The sequence below is a fragment of the Trichoderma reesei genome, assembly GCF_000167675.1.
Source record: "Trichoderma reesei QM6a unplaced genomic scaffold TRIREscaffold_19, whole genome shotgun sequence".
In the NCBI taxonomy this organism is placed as follows: Eukaryota; Fungi; Ascomycota; class Sordariomycetes; order Hypocreales; family Hypocreaceae; genus Trichoderma; species Trichoderma reesei.
The window spans coordinates 100153-127014 of record NW_006711166.1 but is presented as its reverse complement, the minus strand read 5'-3'; the positions used below and the strand labels follow the sequence as shown (position 1 = coordinate 127014).

The 26862-nt window shown below is 52.8% G+C and overlaps 4 protein-coding genes across 4 annotated transcripts; 1 reads left to right on the top strand and 3 right to left on the bottom strand.

Moving 5' to 3' along the window:
- Positions 1-131: 131 nt before the first annotated feature.
- On the bottom strand, positions 132-896 carry TRIREDRAFT_66647 (uncharacterized protein; the record flags this gene model as incomplete). The annotated part of the gene is made up of 1 exon (XM_006967728.1): positions 132-896. The coding sequence occupies one exon, from the start codon at positions 894-896 to the stop codon at positions 132-134; it is 765 nt and encodes a 254-aa protein (XP_006967790.1).
- A 1348-nt stretch (positions 897-2244) lies between these two features.
- On the bottom strand, positions 2245-3520 carry TRIREDRAFT_123204 (uncharacterized protein; the record flags this gene model as incomplete). Its single annotated transcript, XM_006967727.1, has 3 exons — positions 3150-3520; positions 2415-3019; positions 2245-2352 (listed from the first exon to the last, which is right to left on the bottom strand). The coding sequence occupies exons 1-3, from the start codon at positions 3418-3420 to the stop codon at positions 2245-2247; spliced, it is 984 nt and encodes a 327-aa protein (XP_006967789.1). The 5' UTR covers positions 3421-3520.
- Positions 3521-6215: 2695 nt separating this feature from the next.
- On the top strand, positions 6216-7453 carry TRIREDRAFT_110153 (uncharacterized protein; the record flags this gene model as incomplete). The annotated part of the gene is made up of 4 exons (XM_006967814.1): positions 6216-6228; positions 6532-6682; positions 6801-6847; positions 7233-7453. The coding sequence occupies 4 exons, from the start codon at positions 6216-6218 to the stop codon at positions 7451-7453; spliced, it is 432 nt and encodes a 143-aa protein (XP_006967876.1).
- Positions 7454-10884: 3431 nt separating this feature from the next.
- On the bottom strand, positions 10885-12795 carry TRIREDRAFT_110152 (basic-Leucine zipper transcription factor; the record flags this gene model as incomplete). Its single annotated transcript, XM_006967726.2, has 4 exons — positions 10885-11046; positions 11109-11770; positions 11830-12336; positions 12435-12795. 4 exons carry the CDS (start codon positions 12793-12795, stop codon positions 10885-10887), a joined length of 1692 nt encoding a protein of 563 aa, XP_006967788.1.
- Between the last annotated feature and the right edge of the window lie 14067 nt (positions 12796-26862).

Here is a 26862-nt window from a genome sequence, read left to right as displayed (position 1 = left end):
GGCTATGCAGTGACGGCTCTATTGCTGAAATCACCATGTATTTACATATTGATATCAAGCGCAGAGACATCTAGATAGAGAGAAAGGAGACGAACGAACGCCTCTTCATACCCGCTATATCAAACATGGTATCACCCGCTCTTTGCAGCAGCATCAACCGCGTCGGCCATCTCCTTCATATTCTTAAACTTCCACGAATACGACACCTTGTCCGCATGCGCCTCCGGATCCCCGCCCATGACGCTCTCAACTTCCTCGCCGCGCTCGATCCACGCGCTGGCAAGCCCAATCTGCTTCGCCGGCACGTGGTCATGGTGCAAGCTCTGGGCCGTGTGCAAGATATCCTCCTTCTTCACGCCAAGGTCCTTGTCGCAGTGCTCAATGAGATACCTAAAGTTGTTCAGGTCGGGCTTGTACGAGCCAATCTCCTGCGCGGTGTAAACGGCATCAAAGGGGAAGCCCCGGAACTGCTTGTCGAGGGTGCGCTTGAACGAGTCGAGATCCACGTTGGACAGGATCACGAGCTTGAAGTGCTTGTGCAGCCGCTGCAGCGCATCCAGCGTGTCTGGGTAGATGGCCCAGTCGCCGACGCCGAGGCCGAATTTCTGCTTCGCGGCCTCGTCTGCCGAGACGCCCAGCTCGGCGGCCAGGTTGCCGTATGCGGCGGCCAGGACGTCCTTGTAGAGGAGCGTCGGGTTGGCGGCCTGGACGAGGCCCTCGTGCCGGACCAGAGCCCGGAGGAGGCCGAGGCGGTTGTCCTTGAGGGGATGCGACGCGGGCAGCTGCTCGTTCAGGGGCTGGAGGTTGTTGTACAGGCCGGATTCCCAGTCGACAAGGGTGCCGTAGCAGTCGAAGGTGAGGGCCTTGAAGGAGTTGATGGGTCGTTGGGTCGCCATCTTTTGCGTGGTTGTCGTCAGATGCTCTCTGGGTTCTGCAGGTTGAACAGATAACGTAGACTGATGGCGTTTGATCCTGTGTCTTTACTCTTTGAGATTGTCAAAGTAATACAACTCAGTCTCTAGGTATCTTGACTGCTTCTGCACGAGTTGAGTGAGTTGATGCCCCGCCAATTGATGCCTTACGACAACTTACATGAGCATCTTAGCCGTGGATAACGAGGACACGAGGGCGGGGTTGATGCATGCGGGGCAGTCAAGCAATCCCATAAGACCATTTCCTGCCCTTTTCCAGACTTATTCCATGATGGCTTCATCTCACGTAATTGCAATTCAGCTCATCGACAGCTTTCTCGCTTTGGGTGCTGTAAGAATTACTACTTTTGAGTGTGCTGGTATCTTCTTTGATCCTGGTAACGGCCAACATTGTACACGAGTGGTACTACGTAGGTACCTACCTGAGATGAGTGCAAAGACGCTCAAAGGTTGATTGGCAACCCTCACGGTGTTTACCTGATAATTGATATCAGGTCTGCTTCGCGATCCTCTTAGAGGAATCGTCTCAAGGCGAACAATTGCAAGAACGAGGCATTTGGGGCCCTCGCTATTTCGTACTGCTGCCTTGCATGCAATTCCAATCAACAACCAGGATGGCTATATTACGCCGAGAAAAGGGCGCCTTCCGTAGTGGCGGAGATGTTGAAACCGACCTCGATTCAGGGTAGGACATGCCGGTATCACATCACGAGACATCATACATGCAGATGCATCTACTCTATTCTGGCATGCAGTTGGCGAGAGCAACTCGCTTTTTGTCGGTGAAAGCAAGCTGGATGCTTCGTCCATCACCCTGGGGATGCATTGTATAGTACTAATTACGCCTTAGGAAAGACGTCGAACTGCATGTCTGGGTTGCAATGAACAAAGTCCGTGAGGAGACCTATTCCGCGCCTAGCCGACTCTTGAGGCCTTATCCCCGGAGATTGCTGTGCCATTTCATGGCTGCCTCATCTTCAGCCAGAAACAGATTGATGGATCAATACTGCATGTGAGTTCGTTAACCACAGAGCTGGGAGATTGGATGTTGAAGTCCGTTTCGTTGTTAGCCTTCTTGACACGAGGCATCGCTGGACAGAGGCAACTGGCATTAAGCTCGCATTTTCAGTCTACAAGTCTACAAAACATCTATCTTCCCATCATTTTTCTATTACCTAGGCCATCCCTACCATAACAATCTTGGAACCCTGCCGCCTTGTCATCATCAATTGCTCTATACAGAGCATGTCACCGTTTTCTTCATCCAGTATCCTACTTCTTGCAGCAGCTACCAGAGCTTCAAGGCCACAACTCAGAAATAATCCAGCTTCGGCTTCCCTCCAAAGGATGGCTTCACACCATTCCCAATGCTATCTAAGATCTCCAGTGCCACATTCAGTTGCGCAGTCATGTCTTTGATCTGCACATAGTGAGTCAGCCATCATCTCCAGTCTGCCGCAGCCACCACGAGCCACTGCTTACCTGGGCGGTATTCATCTTGTCAAACATCTCGTAATGGTTTGAATTCACATCAATCACCGCCTTGATAAACTCGGGAGCATTGGCCGACCAGCCGAGCGTCCGATCATGGCGATGCTTGTCTATGATGTACGGCTCCGTCCTGCCCTCCGGGAGGGGCATGGACTGGATGGCCCGTATCAGGACCGTAGGCGGCGGCGTGATTGATGCTCTTCCGGACTGTGACGCTTCCTCTGCCGGCTCGCTGTACCGTGACACTTCGACCGGTGACCAGACTCCTTCGAATGGCTTATACAAGACCTTTCCGGGCGGCACCGAATACCGTCTCCCGCCGACGCCGAAGAAGACAACCTTGCCGTCGCACGCAGGCCCATCCCACCTGGGCACCTCCCAGTGCTCAATCATCTCATCGCAGCGTTCGAAGCACTTCTGGATGGCCGGCGGGATGTTTTCGATGACGGGATCGTCGGTCGGTCCGTCGATCTGGCTCCAGGGGAGGTGATGCGGCGTGTCCATCATGACGATGCCCAGGACCTTGATCGTAGCCTCGGGGTCTTCGGCCAGGAAGCGCGCCACGGCCAGGGATAGGAAGCCGCCGAGGGACCAGCCTGCAAGATGCAAAGTGAAAGATGTCAGCTTTTGCGGGTAAATTCATAGTTACAGATTACAATAACCCTGATTGACCCTCATATCATCACTGCGATAGGAAAAAAGAACAAGCTCTCAGCCCTCACATACCGCCCAGCAAAATGTTGCCCTTGATGCCCGTGTCCTTCATGTACTGGATGTACAGGCGCGCCATCTCGTCTATGCCGCCCTCAAAGGCGCCTCCGTCGAAGAAGTGCGGGTTGTGAATCGCCCACACCTCGCGGTACAGATTACCCAGCATAAAGTACCCAAACGTCGTGCCGCCTCCATCATGGATCAGGACCAACGGAGGAGGCGGATTCGCCCGCTTGTAGGCGGGAGTGATCTGGACCTTGGTGGGATTTGGGCCGTCTTCGTACATTATGAGGGGATATCAAGTCTGACGAGGTGGCTGTTCAGAAGGTCTGCCTGAGAAATCGCTGTAATGGACAAGCAAGCAAACAGACAGACAGACAAAGCGCACGCTTGGGAGAACAGGAAACCATCAATCAATCTCTCCCTCGCCTTCACCGTTCCATCATTTCAGAGCTATCTACCTACCTCTCCCGCGTCTTACGTCGCACAAGCCTAGGCTCGAGTCCGGGCGAAAGCTATTCCACGCCGGCTGTAATCATCTCGACTAAGAGGCAGATGCTTGTGCTGATTATCTTAGTAGCAAGAGACGTTATGTAAGCTTGCTCCAAGGGGATGAAGGGTTCACGGTCGAGGCGATACAAGGGGGTTGCCGTAGCGGCTTCGCAGCGGACCCGCGATATTCACACGCCAGCCAGGGGGGAAAATGCGGTAGCTTTCTGTTGAGCCCGGCGATGCGGTTACAGTACGATGATCAGCTAGAGGGAGATCCGCCATCGCTGGGCTGGGAGGGCGACTGCCGAGATGCCCCATATCCGGCTTACACGAGTTGGAAGTTGATAGTAGTAGTATTGATCTAGTATTGCAGGAGGATGAAATCGTCTGGCCGAAAAGTTCAAGCGACATAGGCAGATGAAGAACAATTCAGAGGATAAGCGACGAAGTGCACACCGCTTCTGTGTGAAAAGCTGCAAGAATAGAAACGATGCAGCGTTTCCCCCTCCTTACGCTCCCTGCATACAGGCACACTCTCGCCATTCACTGCCAGTCTCGACGGAGACACAACAACCCGACAGTCAGCTTCATTGCTTTTCGCTGATCATGATCGGCATCTTTCATCACATACCAGGGCATGACCTGACAAGTAAGCACTTAGGCTTTGGGAACGACGCCTCAGCGCTTCTCATTGCGATCGAGTCGCCAGATGCGCATCACGGCTACACTGACTGTTTCTCCCTGCAGCTGCACTCGTCTCAGCGCGGCGTTAACCATCACCCGCAGTGCCTCGGAGCCGCTCGCTCTATGGCACAACCGACTTTGTCGCAGCTGAGTTGATGCGATTGCCCTCCCTACATGCAAGGCGCACCAGCGCCCTCTCCCCGCTGCACCACAGGCTATGTATCGCCGAGGTTCTGCGTGTGTTTGCTCCTTTGTCTTCAGTTCAAGAGACAAGACGAACTACAGTCGTAAATAGGCAACACCCTATACTATTGCCGCAGGTCTGGCATTGTGCATATACGAACCACGGACTTGCATGGCCCCCCAACTCTCAACTTAATCCCGTGCGCCGCGAGAACCGGTTGTCTTCTCGTAGCACCAACACTCTTGGAAGCAACTTGGAGCTGTCCCTGCTACTCTTCGTAGTAGGAGTAGTAGTAATACGTCCACTCCCTTTGCTTCAGTGATCGCCGCCTCAAGTCAGCACGAGAATGTCCAGGGGCAGGGAAGCGGGACAAGCAAGGGTCCATGGCGTGTCGTCTCTTTTACGGGCACTAAGCCTTGTTGCCTGGGCACTATTACTCAGATCGCACACCCCGTCTGAGTAATAAAAAGGAACCCCTGCTGCTCCCGCTGCAGCTGGGATATGAATGCTTACTGAAACAGGCAATCCTACATAAAGGTTCAGGATGAAGAAGTGAATGAGACTTGTGAAATCCTAACCTTGCGGGCTTATTGCCCAGCCTGACTGCAGCGGTTCATGTGTGCTCACGGTAGCATTCAAGAAAGCGGAGGAGAGAGGTGTCGTTTAGAACGATGGTAGCAGAGATGGAAAAGGAAGGCATTCATGTTTCCAAGTGCCCGGAGAACTGAGTTACAGCTCACATGCTTGTCAGCACAGCAGTGCATCGGGCATATAGGAGCCCTGTTAATCAAGTATCGCGACCTCCCGTCCGGAAGGGTTATTACAGCAGCCGTATTTCATATGAAATACGCTGCGGAATAACAATGTCAGGTACGTAACTTGCCACAGGTTGAATCGAGAAGGTCAGCTGAAGAGCGTACCCTTCGGGCCCATCTTCAAACTCAATATCGAACCTCGAGTTGCAAAGTATAGAGGGCATAGGTTAGTTGCTGAGCCGTTGTGTTGTCAACTTGTCCTCTTCGGTGTAGGGGCAGTCACCTTGCCTACTCTTGTCAGAGAATGATTGACGCACTGCATGAATTGTCTGATTTCAATGGAACTCTGGGTTGTTCTGTCCTTCGAGATCGGAAGTTGCATGGTCGATCGGTCTTTATATAGGCATATATATAGTAATAAACCGGTCGATATTATGGAAGTTTAGGCATACCATGTCACATAGAGTCGAGAAACGTGAAGCTAACATTTAATGTGAACGGTTATACTTTGATGGAAGGCACAGCCATAACAGGCCAGAAGATAGATAACCCTTTGATTACTTCTTTCGGTAGTCAGAGGTCAACGCCAACGCTAGGCTTCGGGTACCGTACACTGGGCTTCAATGAGCATCATCGCACAGTGACTACATTAGCAGATGGTCAAGTGATGACACTGGATAGATCGAGTCGTTCTTGAGATGGTTTTGATGGAATTTGATAGAAGGCCCCAGGATAACAGACGAGTAATATTGCATTTCCAGCCAAAGGCTTCCTTACATACTATCCTCCATCAACAGACATCGTTAGGACTTTCATCCATGCACTTCTCCCGAGAATCTGTGTCAAGTTTTGCTCAGCCCACTCATCTTAACGTATGTTGTCTCAGATAGAGGATAGAGGCTGAAGATAAGACGATGCTCAAGGCGGATGCCTTGCTACGTCCCATACTCTATCCCCTGTATCACAATGTTTCAGTATTGTAAGTTGAGTGCCCGTATGATACCGAAGAGGCTGAAGCAGATGACATATGAGGAGGTTGTACCAGCCATCCTCCTGGACTCCTCTAAGCCCATGGCCAGTATCTATTCCTCTTGACTGCCTGGTTGATTCGCTCAGTCTGACATCCCGTACGATATAGGATTCTTTGTGCTGTAGTCATGCACGGCATACGGAGGAAGAAAGACAGGTGACGTGGATCTCGATAAGGTGGCTCTTAGTCTTTATATCTGAGGCTGCCTTCCATGTTCTGTGTTTGAGTCTACTCTGCCCTCTATCTGGATAGCCTTTGTTCCCGGCGTGCTACGGTTCATAAGGAAACTCCTCAACGACCCCCCTCAGATATGGTCGACGAACATCAAAGGGATTTCACCTGGACGACTTCAAGCCCGAAACTATCTAGAGGGACTCAGTAAAAGGTTTTGCCTAGGATCATGGTATGTATGCTCTATCGTTACCTACTGCCCAAATGCCCCATATTCAAGGCATAGTTACTGATGCAAAATTGAAAAGCTGTGTATCAGCGGTAGGGAGGCTCTATAAACCGAGTACCAGCAAGAAGGCAGTTGTGTCACTTGTCGAGCAACGTCATCGCTTGAGGAGTGAGAATTGCCCGCATGTATTTGCTGGCGAGAGAGTCTCGGCATGGCTAGACCCCACGATATCGGAGCTGTCGATATTGTAGCTGTTTGCCAAACAATTCAGGCTCAGGTCAAGAACCGACGCCAGCTACATCTTTCAGCAACAGAGAAGAAGAGTAGAAGAGTTTGCTTAAGCCATCAAAGTCATCATGGATATCTTTAGGGTACGTCGATACATCATCTTGCTTGGCTGCGTGACTATGTTAAAACAGTTTGTTCTGACGAAGTACATTGGAGTGACCAACAGACAGGTCACCTGAACACTCGAAAGACCACATCGATACCGCACCCTGACTATCTTGAAGAGCACGGATTGAAGCTTAAGTGACCGTACTGATATATTCAGTATGGCACCACAACGCAGATGCACCCCTCGACAACATCAGCTCGGGTCCCATTGGCCTCGACAGCTCCGTCTGTCTCAGCACGAAAGTTGCCAAGCAACGTGTCCTCAGACATGACTTCAATGCTGAACAATGCACAACTTCGATCGCGAATGGCAAATCTACACCACACGACAAATGCCTCACTAGCAGGAAACATCGCCATTTCGCCCCCGAGACCTAGAGTGTTGGCATCAACGGACGGAGGGTGACCGAGGTGTACACAATGTTGACACCCACGAGAACCTGTCATGCCAAACAACGAACGGTCACACTAAAGAAGGGAATTGATATCACCAGTGAACACAATTGCCAATCGAGCCAAAAGACAAGTCTTTCCGTTTCTCCAGCTTGACTATTTTTCGGGAAACAGAACATCCTCTCGCGCTGGCACACACGACTTGGCCCCTATTACGGCGAGCTGTATCAACTGCGAAGCTATAGCATCGACTGCCAGTTCAGCCCTTCAGAACAAATACCTCTTTGCCTATTACGATGTCTATACTTTGCAATCTGTTATTTGCCAGAGCTACCGGCTTGCAAGGTACATGTACTTTCATCAACCTCCTGAGGTTACCCCTGCCCCCCCCATCGATACACTTTACGCATATCAAGACCCGAGTTTCGAGAATGGCCTAAGACACAAAGAAAGGCTAACATACTACGATTGACAAATCCTGATAAGCCAATCGCACATGGACTGCTTTGAACGTCCCAACAGCCAGCTTATCAAGTGGTCTTCCGGGAAGCCTGCTACGTGCGGCAACAAAACGAGGAGCCTCTAAACGAACAGACCATCTCCACGGAGCCAAGTGCAAGAATATGTCCTGGAAGCGAAGGGCACGTCAGAGTATTTTGAGCTCAGCTGATGAGCCGATGTGACATTCGAGCTGACCACATACAGATACGACGCACTTTGTTTGGTCGCTCACTGCCCCTAGCCGACATCAAGGAGGAAAAGATGTTCACTCGACCATACATTTGCATACATGCTGGCAGACAGCCTCGTCAAATTGCAGATCGCAACTCATCAAGGTAACACTACTTCTTTGAACACGAACAGGAGAGCACCAGACCGTCCATCGCAAACCACACGCCTTCAAACGCCCTGAGCCTCGCTCTCACCTCAAACACCAGCGCTCGGGCCTCAATACGCAACGTTGAGGCACATCCAAGCACATAGCAGCTTGCGTCTATTCCTTCGACGTCATCTTACCAACTCCATGCACTTCGCATCCACGCACATGCCAATAAGACGACAAGGACGCACACAGCTCGCAACGGCAAGGCAACTACTTCAACAAAGAACGCCGAACAAACGGAAAAAAAGGGATCAAACCGGGCAAAAACCACACGACAATAAGAACGAAGAGAGAACAAGAAGAAGACCAATCCACCGACACACACTGCCACCCCCGCCAGCATCGCTTGTCGAAACCTGCCTAAAGCCCCTCCCGCGTGCCAAGTTCAGCCCTTTCTCAGGATTGGACCCCGAAACCGTTACATCAGGACAGGCATCTCCTTCCTGCAGCTAAGCCGAGCACGCCACAAGGGTATCATGTCCCGCCACAACCCGCCTTTCAGCGGGAAATGATGACCATGGATGGACGGTGGTGGTGGTGGTGGTGGTCCTGGGAGGAAGAAAAAGAGGGGAGTGCAGGGTGAAGGAGAAAAGAAGACGACATCTCAAAGGAAAATAAGCTCAGATCCCTGAGGCTCCATTGCCTGTTTCTTGTCCTGGTCCTTGTCCCGCCCCTTGTCCGATGGGCATGTCCCATCACCGGGTTTGTCGCAATGCTTGCCCTTGTTTACGGCCGCTTGCGAACATCCATCATCCCAAGCTGAACCTATCAGGACAAAGATTCGGACCCTCTAGGCTGAGAGAAAGTTGCCTTGCAAACGGACGCATAACTTGCCGACCGATGATGGTAGGCGATGAAATCTTACAAAGATTTCGTCATCCGGGGTCCTGCATGAGCCTGGCACATTCCTATCCTGGAGAAGTCATCAAGGGTCTTCCGTTACAGAAGACGACGAAGAACCTCCCACTCATCCTCCGTATGTACCCCTCAGCCACGCTCGTGTCTTACACTTGGACCACGTCTATTGCCAGCAAGGCCTTGACTGACTGACAATTGTTGCCGCCAAGAACGCTGGAACCACACACTCTCCCCTCCCCCCCCTTCTCCCAGCAATGAAACCCTCCCGCCCGCTCGACGGCAGTGGGGTGACGTTCAGAAAGGAACGCACGTGGGGACGATGCTACCCAGATGATGGCAGCGATCCTTATTCTCAGCCTTCTCTAATAACCCGCAGCCTTTGGCACGGTACTTGTACTCCATGGGCGTATAGCAAAACGGGTTCATTGATGGGCAGAAAGTGCTTCATGACCTGCTTTTGCGCAACCGACGTGGGGGGTGGTTGTCTACACCATTCAAGGTTCCTTAACTTACCTTGCACATATTGGCCGGTTTTGTCAGTATTACTCTGTGCCAAGGACGTGGGGTTATTCTTACTTACAGATGCCTCGTCAGTTCCTTGCCGTCAACTGACGAACCCGGGCAGCGTTCGGAGGAACTCATCTCCCACCGGCAAGTTCAGAGGCTGAGCACTCAAGACTCTTACAAACAAACTGTCATACCTCTTACGGATGACAGCACCCACTCTCCCTCTTCCAGAAAAGCACGACGAATACGAACAAATGGAGGACCACACTCCTGATGATCGCCAATCTCTTTCCGAAACAAGATGACGCTAAAATCTCATGTTCGATTCCTATGAGACACGAAATGGCACATATCGACAAAAGAAAAAGAAATGCTGACACAGAGCATGTAAATCCCAAGCTTTTTTGGTTGCAACTGCTGGCTCGAATCCAGAAACTCCCACAACGCCGCAGGCATTTCGCTCCTTTCCTTGTGCCTGCTTCTCACCGTGATAATCCCGTGGCAAACCCAGCCTGTAAGTATTCCAACCAGGATCTGATCCTCGGCTTGCCGAATGGGGCAATTTGCATACCAAATCTTGGCCGACACCAGTACCCCTTGATGCTGTCAATGAGGTCCCCTCCCCAAGAATGGCATTTTCCAAGGCACCTTGTATCCCGTCCCGTGTATATGTGCGTCAGAACCCAGGGATTCCCTCCTCTGTCATGTGATAATAATGCGTGAGATGAGAAAAGACGATTTTTGAATGCCCAGCAAATCAAAGAGGAGAAAATAGACAAAGAAAACGGCTCTGCATTAAGAGAGCATGTAGGAGCGGCATCAGAACCGCCATTTACCTGCAGTCAGGATTGTAATGGTTTTGCCGCATCCCCAAAAGATATCCGCAAGGCTCTGGAAAGCCCGAAGCGATTGTCCTGAGCCTGATTGAAACAAGCAAAGGAGCTGCAACAGGCATGTTATTGCCATGGAGGCAACGTATACGCAGTAGCTTGGATATATCTGTCAGCCCTGAGTGCAAATGTATTGGAGGCTACTGCCTCATGCTGTTTTGCAGGTAACGTACCAATGCTGTGCACAGCCGAGCGGCAAAAGTGAAAGGAAATGCAGCTTGCGGGAGAGCAAAGACCGGGGCGTGTCTCTAGCCAGTAATGTTAAACGCGCGACTCCGTTAGAGACATGCGCCGAGTATCTGCAGCAGCTGATCGTTGGGTATCCGTCCTGAAAAGTTGACGAGGAGAGTCGTCGCCAGTGCTGTGTTCGAACGATCTCTCTGCCACGAGTTTCGAGAGTCAGCAGCAAGAGCCATTGTCAGAGCCCATGAGTTTGGTAGCTTTGTCAAAGTTAGCAGTTTGGTCGAATCTGGAAAAGTCATTTCATGACAGGTCTGCTCACCTCGTCTTGGATAGATCGCTTCAGGTTGACCAGTGCTTCTGCTGTGGCCGCCGGGTTGGATGTATCGTGCGACTCAAGCAGTGGAGTAATCTTGGACATCAAGGAAGATCGTGCGCCGGCGCCTTCTGATGTGAGCATGGATTCGGCGGTCTTGAGAATCTCCTCTTGAAAGCCACGGCGCTCCCATGAGCTCCATCCCTTGGTAGCTCGGAACACATCATCAATGACTTTGGGAAGTCGCCTGTTTCGACTCAAGCGCTGTTCATTGGCTAGGGGAGACGACTCAGCAAATGTATCGCAATAGTAGGCCGAGACAAGGGCATCAAAACTGTCAAAGCCAGCTGCCTGGACGTTTTCCATGATGCTTTCGATGCTCTCGCCTACGGAGGTATGCTGAGTGCTTTGTTGAGGTGCTGGCTGCAGGCTGTGGCTTGCGTCCGTAATGAGGGGGCTTCCTAGGACCGCGCTGGGGGTGGTAGCAGCGGTAAGAGGTGGAAAGGAAATGGAACTGGTAGCCGTATGCGTAGACCGAGATTTAGACATGCTGTCGCTCTTCCACGCATCCACGTTGGCGTCGAAGGAGAAGTCCATGGTCTCCGCGTGGTTGGGAGAGAAGGCGTCAATACACGACACTTGTTCAGCCTGGGTCACGCCGTCTAAACCTGAGCGGTCATTAGTCAATGCTGTAATTATGTGATGATGGTCTCAAATTGCAACTCACCTTGTGGCCCTGCACCATTACTGGGTGCGAAGGAAGGGTTGAAGCTGGCTTCTTGCTGCAAACTGTTGAGGCGGTTCAATAAGTGCGTCTGGAAGCGCAAGCAGTCGAGTACAAAGTCGTGGGGAACCTTGGAGCTCCGGTCACCAAGTGGATGATGGCCCGGGGGAGAGAGAAGCCCGTTGGCGTCGGGTGAGGGCTGTGTCTGTTGCGGGCTGCCGAGAGAGTTACGAGGCATCTGCGAGAACATGAGCTCGGTTGCATCGCTAGGCTGCTCAAACATGACCGGCTGTTGCATTGTGGGCATCTGGCTCATGGGAGCCTTGTCCTGGGAGGCGGGGGACGAAGGAGATTCGATGCCGGGCATCTGATTAATGGCTGTGAAGCCTCGAACAATTTCAGTGGTGGAAGAGGAGTCGCTGTTGTCTGGAGTTGTCTGCTGTGTCTGGCTCCGCTCGTGGCTATCTAGTCGGGCTTGAAGCTCGCCCAGGCGCGCCTTCATGCGGTGGCCTGTTTGGGATTCACTCGTCAGCAAAGGGGGGCTCCTTCAGATGTCGTCGGAAGGAAACAAGAGTGAAATATGCCCAAGAAGATACAGGAAGTCATACGGTATGTCCTTTGCGCAACCCGGTTCTGTATCCTCTTCTTCTCCTTGGGGTCCTTGACCTTTGTCCAGTCGTCTTCCTCCCGGAGTGGGCCGTGGTTCACTGGCACCAACGCCTTCTTCTTCTTCTTCTTGGAAGTCGGAGCAGGAGTTGTTGTGATGTCTGCCGGGTCAACGGTCCCTGGTGGAGTCGAGACCATTGGTGTTGATTCCGACGATAGGGGCTGTGACTGAACTTGGAACGATGTGTCTGGCGGGGAAGCTGAGGGCGATGCCACCGAGGCGGAGGAGGCACATGCTGAGGTGACCGGGGGCGTGGTCGAGGAGGGAGAGGGATAGTCCCAGATTGCTGTTGAAAAGGACATGCTGGGCAGGGAGGCCTCTGATGAGAGGGTGCCAGAGTAAATGTCGAATGCAGGGCAGGCTATCAGACGAGACGGCGAGCAGATATGAGAGGGGATTAGAGGAGATGAGACGGGATGACTCGATACTGATGAGGGCAAAGACGCAAGATGCGGCAGGACAATGGCGATGGCTGATAGAGGGGGGATAACACGTGTAATATGCGTGCCGCAGTCTAAGCAGGATATGCGAGCCGACGTCAATCGCGGCCCTTGGAGATGCGATGCCTCTTATATGATGTGCGTCCGGATACGTCGAGGTCAGGCATGCTTGTAGGGCATGGTCCCTCAGATATATCGGATCAACTAAGGCACGATGCAGAGGTGAGCGCAGGCGTGTCCTGGAGGCAAAGCTGGCAAGGCCGGGAGACAGACGAGGTTCCCGCAGCGTCTCCGCTAACCGTCTTAGGGGTTGCCTGGGGCTGGATGCAGGAAGTCGCGAGGCATGGCTGAGGGAGGTATCGGTACGACGAGGAGGGCTCTGCCGCTGCTTGGTGCCCAGTAACGGGTACGAATCACACGCATGAGGTACAATTACTTGCTGTTCTTTCTCGCAGGGTCCCAAGTACAGGAGGTAGGTACTTACCTACAGTACAGTACCTACTCGCACACAAAACCAAGCTGGCAGTCCAGGGGAACACAAGGGGGTGCGCATCTTGCACACACGCCTCCCTTCCGGCACCGACGAACACACGCCCTCGCCAGACCCCACACTTTCGCACCCGGGCGTGGCAGCAGGAAGCAGCAGGAAAGGATTTGCTGCAGCTAGCGATGCCGCTAGCCACTTAGCCGCAGTAGCGCGAGCGGTGATCCACACGTCCCTGCGGTCCTCCCCTGGCCTGGCTTGCCTGGCGCCTTCCCCGAGCACTGCTGGACAGCATCTGGCCAAACTGGCGCAAGCTGGAGGGCGATGCAGGCAGGAACGAGCAACTGGAGGGCAAGAATGACGCCGTCCAGGCAGACCAGTAGACGGGAAGGAAGCACCGCCTGCCTAGGTATCTTGGGTAGAGCAACGGCAAACAATAAGAAGTCGGTACAGGTAATGATACGAGACGCTGGATAGAGAGAAGACATGGACTGCAGACTGTACTGGATACTTACGTGTCCTCGATTTGGACAAACATCTTCACTATACCAGTGTCAATAACGACCCTGGTCTGGCGAAGCGTTATTGCCTCAGGTACTTGCTCAAGGGCGGTGGTAGGAAGTGGCGCCCAGTGAGTGAATGGACAGAGTCTGCGGCAGGTGCACACTTCAGGTCCCCAGGCTGTTCTCAGGCACAGACAGCCACTGGCAGCCACTGACTGTACCTCAGTCCAGGTACCTCTACCAACCATTGGGCATCTGAACCTCCATCATTCACAGCATCCCGGCCCTCAACAACCCCCGATTCCTCCTGTTGACGGCAGATCCGACCCGCGTCGACATGTACAGGTACAGCTTGTGCTGCATCTCCAAGGTATCCCCGCCAAGGTACCTTAAAGTAAGGTGCTAAGGCAAGGGCGAATCTCATGCAGCAAAGGTCAGGCAATCAGGGTCCTGCTCCAGTGCTCCAGTAATTGGACATGGATTGAAGCGACTCGCCTCGTTGTCCATTGAGCTTCTACCAGCACATCGAACAGCGCCTCGTCCAGCCATGGCGTTACCGCTCATTGCTTGCAGCTAACAGGGTCCATCATGTACCCGTATGGTGCCATCACGAGGCGTCAGGCGCCGGAGACTGCACGCGTTGCAGTCGAGCCACATCATGATGCCTTATGTCAGGGGAAACGAAATCGACGTCAAGCGCCTAGCTGGGCTGGAAGGCGTCTACAAGATCCGAGCAAAAGGAGCCCCCTATGGATCAAAGACTGGGGAGCGTCACTGATCAGACTTGCACAGACATCTCCCACTACCCGCGAGATCATCTTCTGGCCCGTGTTTGCCACTCGAACACGACTGGACGACTGGAGTACCTTGCTTTAGCTGCAACTCGTCGAGGCGATGACAGGCAATTCAGGGGATATTATCACAGCACAAAGCGAGACACGGCAGCATGGACTTGTCGACGGCTTTGGGATGGCTCGCCAGACAACTCATTCGATGAATGGACTGTCGTTATGCCTCACGGCTCTATCAGCGGCACTGCTGCCCATGGCAATTGCTCTCTTCGGCCGAAAAACACTCTCTATAAGCGACTATGAGGCGAACAGACCACCCTTTCTGTATTGTGTATTACCACAATCCGCTCAAGTGCCGTTCAAGTCCAGCTCCGTAGGCTTCAAGGCGCCGAGTTGCGCGCTTCATCTTGGAAGCATTGTGTACAACATACCATCTGCCGGGTCTCTGGATTTCGCCGTCACCGGAAAAGGCATGTTCTGGTCCAGCTAGCCACACGCACAGCTCAGTGTCCACTTTCATGCTGTCTTGTCTACTTTGTCTCTTGGTCAATCTCGCTTCTTGCTCTACCTACAGACACCGGACCTGTCTCCGATCTAACCGAATCACCCCATTCCGTCATAAACCCGGACCTCAATTTCCCTTGTTGTCTCGGACAATCAACGACGGCAGCTTTGTAGCAGCTCGCAGTCTTTCCTTCTACGTTCAAACACTGGCCCGGCGTTGTGGCGGCACGCAGGATGGGCACCAGCGAAAGAAATATTGTTCGTCGAACGGATTGACCTGCGCTAGGAGCTGCATGTGTGTGATGGAGAGGTACGTGCCCGACCCTATGGCAAAGACTCGTATGAGATCATGAAGAGACAAGATGGCGGTCATCATGTGTTAATTGACTCTGTATGCCGCAAATGGGGACTTGCATACGGATCAGGCACGAACTTCATCTGAGGTGGGCGCGCCCGCATCTCGCTGTGGCTGTACATGAGCAGGCAGAGAGAGTTGCAAAGCGGTTGCACAGGTAGTACTACTGCATCTGCCACTTCACCACCTCAAGTCTCGAGCTCATGATGCCTCTGTTGACTGGCGCTAGGTCGTGCAACAGGTGGCGAAAAGGAAGTGTCCGATGATGGTTGTCTTTTGCCCAGAATGTTGCGTCTCCGTGGCCTGAACGGGGAATGTAGGACATGGGCAGTGTGGGAACTTTTGTGCTACATGCCCCGGACACGGACCAGTCATGAGTTGCCGCTGGGCAATTTGTCGATTCTCACCACATCGAGTCTTTCGGTGTGGCCTCTGCAAGGGCGGCGGTCTTGGGAAGAGGTCAGCAAGACACCCGGGATAAAGGTCGCGTTCCGTGCCGCAGGCGCATAACGAAAAGACTGGCCAGAAGGGGAAGAAAAACAAACACAATTTCAGCCAAGTGGCTGTCTGTCACTCATCGATGCCCACCAGGCTTGCCTCGGCTCTCTCCCTCCCTACCGTCAACATCCTTGTCAGACTTTTGACGAGATGGCGTGGCGCATTGGACCTGTACCACTGTCACAACACAGCTGCCCATTCTCTGGCAGGCGTTTCCCGATTGATACCCATGACAGGGCTACCGCATACGAGTTCCGAGGCACACAGGCGTCTCCTCTCCCGTCCTACCGGTGTTATGGCAGACCTTGTTGCGTTTCCTAGCGGCATCGGTGAGGTATCATGAGCAGTGTCTGAGACACGACGCATCCAGAATGGGCTCAACTCTGCATCATCGTTTCACCGCCGCTCAACCACTGACTGCTTAAGCTCATCGCGATTTGCCCAACCACGGGCGGCTAACGACCCACTGCGCAGCCCGGTTGCTGAAGAGCTCAAAGAAGGCCACACTGGGGGAAGTAGCATGAGGAAAGGCATAGAAAGACAAGGGGAAGAGGTGACCAGGTTGAAGGACACGAAGAGAGGAAAAGCCGGGATGCTACCCACACGGCGCTGGGCCTGGCAGTTCTAGGCTCATTGTTCCGATGAACTCCCCGCGCTCCGTGAGCATCGGGTCCGCAGCGCGTCGCCTAATGATGGCCGATCTAGATACAGTACCACCTGGTCAAGGGATGGCCATGGGTGCGTTTGGCAGACGAGGCCCACAGAGCAGCCAGGACCGGCACCTGAAAGATCTCTCCGAGCTTAGGCCTGGCAATCGAGATCGCTTAGATGCGGCCAGCGCTTTTCGTCTCCCGGGGCTTCTTGTCTCTGGTGACAGACTCGACGGGCATCACCAAACTCCTTCAAATCGTGGCTAGCTGGCCTCGTTGAGCCACGATGCTTAGCAGGCTCTCTGGCTGGCATCTTCTCCCGTCTTCTCAGCAGGCCTAGTCATGTGGACGACGCTGGTCTCCCCTCTTGCTTTTCCTTGATGCATTGGGGGCCCAGAGATGCAATGCAACGAAAAGCAGAGAAAAGGGTTAGCGGTCGACAAGCTGGCCATTGATAGCCCAGAGATGCCCTTCGTGCTCTTTCGGCGCCCTTCAAGCCGTTGTTCGTGCTTTCTCCCCTCTTGAACTCATATACTTGACGAAAAGGCAGTGCCACTTCGCACAGCGGCGCTGGGACCACTTCCTCTTGATTGCTCGGGCTTTCCCATGCTCCCACAATTTGCGCTAGCCATCACCCATGCGCCAAGGTCAACGCCGTCTTGGTCCCTCCTCCTTGGAGAAAGGGGGGGAAATCCTGATCCACGCTACGGAGCCGCTACGGCACCATCCGCGTCTCTATCTTGCTGGGCTGGCTAAGCGTTACCTTGAATCCACAAGCAGGGTCCAGAGATTTGTACTTACAAAGCACTTGTACGAAGTGCACGGGGGCATTTCTTATAATGTTGCGGCCCTCGCTTCCGTGTCGCCGATCTATGCGGCTGTCGTCGTCGCTGTGGCATCGGGGCACTACCAGGTCGGGAATGCCTGAACCCTGGAAGAATAGCGTGGGTTTTGAATATCGGGTATTGCGAGAGCGGCTGCGGACTCGCGAGAGGCGAGCGAGTGACTGCAGCCACCAGTTGCCGGCGTCGCCCTGCTCTCGCTCGCCGATCCAGAGCGCTGCTTACTTACACCCCATTCTCGCAGAGAATGGCGTCTTATCCCTGAGCAGTCACGGGAGAGTGAGAAAACGCCCACCATCCAGGATTGGAAACATACCTATCTACGGAGTCGCCAACCCGGCTTACTGGCGGCTTGGAAGTACGCAAGCTGGAGCAACTCCTTGGCTTCGAGAATTCCAAAGCCGCCCGGCAGCAGCTATTACCTCTTGTCGAACACCAGCCCTCGTTGCTCCTCGATATGTCGTCATTCTACTCTCGCTCTTTGAAAAATGGCATCTAAAAAAACAGCCCATTCTGAGACACACAGCGGCCGCCCTTTTTGCGAAGTCTCATTGATCACCCTTTCTGAACGAATCTCTCTCCTCGTATACGCCTTTGACACTGACACCGTTAGGACTTTTGAAACGAAAGAAGAGCTTGCAGCTATCGAGGCACCCTTCATCCAGGCGCCATACCAGACTGATGCCTGCCACCACTACTGCACGCTGCTACTTGTCTCTTTCCTACTGCATGTGGCGTATAACGGCAAACAACTTCTCGCCGCGGATAGGGAGTGCCGGCATGGACTCGCTGAACACTCAGCCAGCTTGACGCCTTGCACCAAGTTTCACTTGGGCTTCGACAAAGCAAAAGCAGCGGCTGGCCTTGTCCCATTAGGGACTGCGGTGGTACTCCATCTGTGGTGCAACCCTCCGGCTCAAGTCATTGCTTGTGCCGCACGGTACATGTAATCATCGTTCCTTAGCTCGAGTTGACGCGATGGCCTCCGGGCTTGCTCCCATCTCGCATTGCTTCACTGCGTTTGCTTTGGATCAAAGAAGCCAGTCGTCTAGGTAACGACTGGAGCGGCCTGACATGGCAACCGCAAATGACAACGCTATCGCGGGAAGCCAAGGTTACGTCTCAACTGACATGGGATGTCATACATAGATCAACAACAAAGGGGCTGTAACCCGACCAGCCCTATGGCTTGCGCCTGTAAGACGTCCTATGACCACTAAACATCTCGAACGCACCCATTGGAGAAGTGCCAAGCGTACTCGTGCTTCGAAGACTCCCACGTATACGAAACGACCCCCATGACGAACAACGGGAAAAAGAGCATCTTGGCCGCAACTGCCTGGTGGTTATGGCGCTGCAATTGCATCATGGAGCAATGTTTTGCCGCCGTGATGACGGCTGCAGCGTAAGCTCTATGCCGCTTTTGATATCTGCTCGAGAAAGACCAAGAAGGATTATCGGCTGCGGCGCCAAGAGCTCAGAGGGCTGATGATGCGACGCAGGGACGTTGGAGGCTGCTGACGACGGAGCCAGTCATTGGTCTTCGCTATATACGAGCCTCCTGACTAGAGTGACTACCATGTCACCGTCAAGATAACAGCGCAACCTGAACCTCCCTCGGTCAGACTGGCCGCTCTTCAACTGGTCACGGAAGATCCCCTAGGCATTCCAGGAGAGATTCTTCGAAAAAGGCTCCCATGCAGACTGATGTAGAGTCTGATGCATGCTTTCATTCATCTCAGAGCAAAGCACGCAAAGAAGCGAGCACAAAGGGACTCGACCACGGCCCCTGTGATGCGCTGAGCGTCATGAGCGAGGGATGGCACTCGTAAGAAGCTGGAAAGTCAGTTCAAACTCACGAATATTGTCCCCCACGCTATCAGCAATTCTCCATGCCTCTTCACGGTCGGCCCGCGATTAACATCGCTTCTTTTCATCCTTGGAAGGAAGGAGTTTCAGTCAACAAGCAACAGTTCGCCTTCAGCAGTGGCTCAGCAGGCTGCCGGCACGCCTCCGCCTCCGCCTCCGCGTTCCAATTCTCCAACTAACAGGGCCCGATCCGGGTGCATTAGCGGCGCGTCGTTCCGAGCCTAGATGGACGGGATGTGAGCGTGCAGTCTTTGTACGAGCAGGTCTGATGCTGTGATGCCTGTAGGCAGCCGTCTGGCAAAGCTAGAGCGGCAGAAACCCGAGCGCGTATCACCAGCGGGTTGAGGGAGTTCCTTTGAGACTCTGAATACTCCATGGACAAAGGTACATGTCTCTGGACCATGAGTAGGTAACATGTCTATGGGGCTTGGAGCAACAGGTCCTTGTAACAAATGGCCGATGTCGCTCTGACAGCTCATACGTCAGGCTCGGGCGTAAGCAGCCAAAGCAATAGCCAGTGGAGCTTGCTTGAATCTACCAGTGGGCAAGATTCACAGGATGTTTGAACCGCATACCTCCTGTAAGTGGGGAGGCGAGACAGAGACATACATACGGCATCAGGAGTCACCAGAGCAAGGTCAAGGTGGGCGGCTAACTGCAGTTCCTCCGGAAAGTGTCCCGAAGTAACACTGCCCAGAAATAAAGGGAGGGAAAGGGACAAGTGCGGTCACTGTCATTCCCCTTCTCCAAGGAGAGCCGTTTGTTCCTCAAGTGTCACGGGTCGGGGCGGCTGTGGAAGGTAAAACGTGGCAATTCTACGCCACTGGGCTTGTATCATTTGCAAAGATGAGGGTGGTGGTGTGTGCGATTGTGGATGGCAAAGGTAGATTCCTGCTTTTCTCTCCGTTTTTTTTGTTGATCTGTGCATTTGTTGATTTGGTTTTGGAAGTTGATAGGTATTCTTGAAGGGGCTGATTGGAGTCGTATACGTAATGTTCGCGTATAGGCTCACATGAAGTCTTTGAGATGAAGGGTGAGACAGTGAATGGGGAAATGGGATTCCGTCATCCCAACATACTGGTCAGCTGCAAGGGGCAGGGTGTGATTAGAGGGAAGAGCGGGAACTGCGAGACAAGCAGAAGAGGAATAAGACAGGTCCCAGATACCAGAGACAGAACATGACGAGACAAGCTGAAGGTCAGGGAGGAGAAAGAAAGCCCGAGGAGTTGGTACGCGAGACGGAAGGGCACATGGACGTGGGTACATACAGAGATACCTCGGCTGTCGGACATGGGATAGGTACTGTTCTTGCTTGTGTGTAGACCAAGGTATCTCTTGGGTTGGAGTTTGTGGAGTCCTCAGATATACTTGCTGCAGCATGGGTGGGCTTCTTCGAGCGGTAACAGGTCTGTCTGTATCTACCTGTATGTGTTTACACACCGTAGATACACTTACCTCCGTACAAGGGAGTGGCTAAACGGGACTCGCCTATCCGACTCCCACTTCCAGTTTCGACCGACACGGATCAAATGCTCTTTTAAGTCCGAGTGGCGATGGGAGCCGTTGAAGATGTGGAAGCTTAGGAGAATGACAAGTGATAATGAAGCATCCTTTTCGCGCTTCGGAAGATCTGAGCCGGAGAGTGTGGTTGGCTGGCTGGTTGGCTAGACGGGCAAATAGAAGGGTTGTGCCCACCACTCTCAAAGGGGGGGTCTGCTAGATGCTGATGTGCTTCCACGACTTTAACTCTCTCCCGTTTTTTGTGTTGGATGGCTGGACGGGTGGATTAATGGCTGTTGAAAGGCTATTATCGCTGCTACCACTAGAGGGGAAGAAGAAGAAGGCTGGCCTGCATATGCAGAGCATGGCCGCGGCGCAGATTGATCCCGTATGGAGCTTGGTGTCGTGCGGGTGGAAATGCACTCGTGCAAGGCACCCGAGGCTTGTAGTTTATGCGCTTCATGCACATAAATCCGGTTAAGGAGATGGTTGGATTGAGCTGGGATGGGCATGTAGCCACGAGAATGCCCTTGTGGCATTCGACAAATAGCGTGCATATTGGGTTAATTATGAGATGGTTGTGGAAAAGATGGCGGGCTGTGAGATGGAGTATAGTCCTTCTATCTGAGCGAATTGCTATCAATACCAACCCTACACTGCAAGATAGGCTTCAAGTGCAGCTCGCCTGTGATACGTGCCTTGGACCAGTCATTGATACTTCCGGAGCATTCTCCGTCATGAGCTCGCCACTCAAGGAGCCGACGCAAGCCAAGAGGGTAATAGTTGGTGCTTGTAATGTTCCTGCAGCCGGCAAGCATGGCTCGTGGAGCACATACGCTTTCGTTTTTTTTTTTGCCAGGGCCATGCAACCATCTTTTATTCTTGGCTGCGTTTTTCTGATGGTGGGACGGGGAAGTGGAAGTGAGGAGAAGTTGGCAAAGGATGGAGGGGGAAAGGGATCTTCCAAGGAGATCTCTCTTGCACCACATTGATGGTGTGACCCCAACGGTCTTTCTCGTCTGTGTGCGAGCGTTAGTACTCTCTGCCGTGTGGAAGGGGATAACTGATGGTGGAAGAGGCTGGCTGGGTTGAAGAAGAAGGAGCATGTAGTATTCTGCAATTAGGCATCGTCATGGTTTGAAACGGTGTATACGACGTTGGGTAGTATCGGTTTTCAGCTCCAGCTGCCAGGATCCTTCTAGATGTATTGGCGTGCGAACCATGCCCGAGAACCCCCAACTATCTGATGTCAACTCGCTTGGCTTACAGCGGGGAAAAAAACCCTCCAGCTGTCGTTTAGCAGGGCTCGTCAGTGCTGTTACAATTGCTTTAAAATTGCCGCCTGTAACGGTTCAGGTTTACGTACGTATGTACTCGTACGGCAACAACCTGTTTCCGTGTGTAGGTATGCATTTGGTCCGCGAGATTTGATCTGCGACGGGCTTCAACCATGATGGGCACAGCGCCTGTCCACTTGGTTGGGTAGACGGAATATATCCTCCGCAATCTTGTCCTACGCGGAGACTGCCGCATCTGTGAGAGGATCTACGGAGTTAGTATGGAGTTTGGCTAGAGCAGCTAATTATCCTGGCTCACTTGATAGGGTTTGTTTGGGTAAGTGTCTATCTGATGTTGTGCTTGTATGTAGGAAGAGAGCCAAGGATGAGCACAATTGTACTGTTATGGAGCCTCGGCTCATAGGTTGAAGCTCTCACTTAGAGGTGAATCGACGGGTTGTACATCAATGTATGCAAATGTCGTATATAGTTTGAATGAGCCAATCTCAGGGCAAGGCTTCTATTGACCAAACTCTGGAATACTCAGAGGCACAAATAACAAACTTGGACGCGAGGTCCAGACCTCCAAGCCCGCATGCTGCGTATCACGTTACAGGGGTACATCCGTAGCTGCTCTGTACATACCTGCCTGATCCCCTGCGGCACTTGTCGTTCATAGTCGCGGATGTCTGGCGTTGATTGCTTGTTTAGACTAGGGAGTACAAAGTCCGTATCTGTACTGGAGCAGAAACAGGCTGGCGAGAGCCACTTCATCTAGAGCCGGATGTTCACTTGCAAGGGGCCTCTTGGATAGTCCTGTGTTCTGAGATGGTGTCCAGACATAGCACGTTAGGTATAGAACTTCCCATGACGCAGAGAGTCTTATTCAGGCGGAGGGATTGGGCGGTTCTCACAACACTACCGGGGGTGTAGTTGCCGTGGGCATATACCGTATGTAGTTCCCGTGAATGATGGTTCGGGATCATGTGTAGATCCAAGCACCAGAAGAACCCGGGCCGCTCTCCTCGTACTGCATCTTCTCTCCTCCTCCCTCCCACACACACCCAATCTCATTCCAGCTGCCATCCAGACGCTCCCGCGTCCACAGAGCGTGGATGGAGGTTCAAAGCCGCTCCACCCATCCTTCATTCGGCCCAACCGATCCCCGACGCTACTGCGCAGGGCCGTGGGGTGAGAAACGGGCTGGTGTCAGCACCCTGACAGCTTGGGTGTAAGAGGACAAGTGAGCCATGGCGCTTATTAGCTCTGGTGCCTGACGGCTGAGAGACTCACACGAGAAATGCCCGGTCTCACTCTGCTCCTTTGCTGGTAAGTTTATGTTTGAGGTGTAGACCTTGAGGCGACCTCTTGGAGGCGCATCTTCTACTTGTAGGCTCTCTCTCTCCCTTCAACATCAATGTCGATCAACGGCATCAGTACTAATAGAAATCGCGAGGCATCAAAGCACCTACTAATACATTCTGCAGTACCAAGAAGACCCTGCATCAAAGGCGCATGTCAACTCGGCACTGACGTAAGAACATATAGAGCCTGACCCTCAACTCTCAGCCCCCGTTAACGCCGGTTCCCTGCCAAGCCACGGCTCATGAGGGTAGCATAGAGGAGGCACGAATCGCCGTTACCGTTACAGACCTATCAGGTGTGTAGATTGAAACACAGTTCCTATTCCCTCAAGTTAGCCTCAAATGACGTCCCTTGCAGAGAGCCCATACCAGCCTGACGCTCGAAGTTGGACTCCCGTCTCAGCAACGGGCGACGAAGCTGACAGCCTCGAGGAATGTGGCTATCCGTGTAGATGATCGGCGGCACTTGCAGCTGAAAACAGACGAGGAGTCGCAGTAGCGCATCCAACGTTTTCTCCAGCACCTGAAGAAGAAGCCCATCCCACGAAGCGGTCCGCTCTTGTGTGCCAAGGCCATCTCGTGTCCGGCGCCTTGCTCCTTTCACCACCGACCCTGCTATTTACATGTAGTATAGTATAGTACTACAGTGTTTTGTACTAGAACAAAAAGCTGAAAAGTCAAAGACACGGCCCGGTTACGCCCCAAGAGCCCGCAGTATTAACGCCGTAGCCTAGGCAGACAGCCTCGAGAAGGGTGGCTGCGGGTGTTGAAAGTGATCGGCACTTGTTCGCCAGCCGTCGCAGATCCCGAGACTACAGGTTCGATATGGGCTGCCAGAAGATGCACCAGCAGGGGCTCCCACACACGGACTACTTGCTAGCCATCACAAGTATTACCCGTCTCGAGCCTCCTTGCTCGACATGAGTGACTGACAGCTTCCAAATCAGATGTACGAGGCAACGAACGGGTGTGCTGGCGTCTCTTTTGGTGGTGTCTACGAGATGCGTCCAGTTTATCCGTTAGAATATACTGCTGTAGTTTTCATGCTTTTTTCCCTGCCTAGGGGACACAAGCCAGCTTCAACCCACCCCAGAGCAACTGGTTGGCAAACCCTCCCCGATCCTTTCAAAAATTTCGCATCGTCTTCACCACTGCAACATCAGCACAAAGTCCTGGTCCCTCAAATAGGTCAGTGCCGACGCCAGCCGCTCTTCACCGTGTCTTACTATGAGCCGTGGGGGTTACGAAACCCGGTGAGGTAATTTGCATCTATTCTTACTTGTCACTTATCAGGTCTCAAGCAGGGAGAGCACACCCAACTCAGCTGTGGAAGCAGACTTCTACCGTCCTCAGCAGAGCTCCCGCTGCCGATTCTCGAAGCCCGCCAATATCGCCGTCTTGAAGAAGATAATCGCCGAATAACAAGTATAGACTTTCGACTGTCTGCCTTCATGTCTCATTCCTGCACTAGCCTTTTCTTTTTCTCTTTTTTTTTTTTTTTTTTTTTTTTTTTTCGTGTACTTGTTTTTGTTCGCTTTCTGTCTGTGGTTGCTTTTGATAGCCATTATCTAGCATAACGAGGATGCGACCCTGTGTCCTCTTCCGTGTTCACGATCCAGGAGTAACAAACGGTCAGCTTCTTCTCTTTGGGTCGGCTCTTGTAAACGGCTTCTAACTCTCCATTGGCTTACATACTTGAATCAATCTATGGAAGTATTCACTGGTACTACGTTGTATAGTCACTTAAGAGGTCAAAGAGGTCAAACGGGTCAAACGGGGCGCCCCGTGCGCAGTCTGTCTTCTTGGGAGCTGTTGTTCCATGGCATATTACTAAAGACCCATATGACACTGTTTGGCTCAAATCCTCCTTGTCGATCGCTTACAAGAGAAGCTCTTGCCTGTCTATACGAATCAATGATGAAATGTGTGTTGAAGTTTTGGAAGATTGACCTACAGTGAGTTCAGGGCTACGGAAGCAAGCCATGACTGCAGGCGATATGAGCAAAGTCCGCAAGAACAGTAGAGTGCAGTATCAGGAGCCGTGGCTTTTGACCACCAGAGGCGCATCTGGTCCTTCCCTATATTCGGCCAGGGAAGGCGTGCTCATGCGTAGGGACAGGCTTGCGATATCGGCAGAGGCACATCATTTCTGGTCTTTCAACAATCTCACCTAAGTCGAGGTCTACGACTAAGCCCAGCTGTAGCTTGACGTTTCATCGTCGAGGCTTGGAGACCTCGATCCGTCCAATGCGCGTTGCTGGCGTATAGCAAGCCTTGTCTCCGGCGACTTTCCCTTCCATCCTTTGCTTGAGATGGCCTACTTCTTCTTCTACGGACTTCCTCTTTGCCGTCGCTTTTATTTCTTAAATTTCTTTTTTTTTCTCATCTGAATGAGCAGCTTGACGTTGTTTCAACTCCCTTGCTGAGTTAGCAACATAATTGAGGCTCTTCAGCTGTTCGAAGAGCACGAAGCCGGTCTGGAACCAGCATCAAGTCCACAGACACGATCTTACAACCCTGCCTCTTGCGGCCGGCATTCAACCTTACTAGCTCCGACTGTCTTCACGAGACCGGAACATTTCTCGCACTGAAGCTGGCAACTCTTTCGCCGAGAGGTGGTGTCGTGCGTGCAAGGCTCATTGGAGCTTTGAGGGGCTACAGACGGAGATGCAGCTGGGGGGGTCGCGGGTAAGCCCACGTTCTTGTCCTTTGCCCCCCCTCCTACTCCGCAGCCGCAGCGCGTCCGGGGCGGGCCAAGGCTGTAATATCACACGCAGGTACTCAGAGGATAGGAGAGGGCCTTGACAGGGCGCATACCGGCCTCAAGTGGCAGGTGTAGGTGTCCTTGAGCCCCAGAGTCAAAGAACTGCGAAAGGCAACTTTGCAAGCTCAGTGGTCCATCTCTTTTCTCAATTTCTTCGATTTCCAACCCCCGCAGGTCGGATAGTTTGTTCTTACCGGGGAAACGTATACGACATTTGATCTCAACAGCCAAATTAGCCCGCCAACCCGAATCTCTGGACCTGCGTGTCATCCGCACTCATACTTGACCCTTGGCCACCCGGGTGGTGTGGAGGCGACCCCTTGCTCTCGCGATCACGGAGACTTCAGCTTATATACATCTACACAATCCTACTCTGGCTCACCCAACCTCGGCAACCGACCAAAGGGCTGCGGGAGTGTCGACAACCTCTAGAAACACACTGCCGTCATAAGCTCCCTCACTTTCGTCATCAAACGCCCCTGCGAGCAACGGTGGTCTCCGGTCGCCGTTGAAGCAGACTACTCCCGG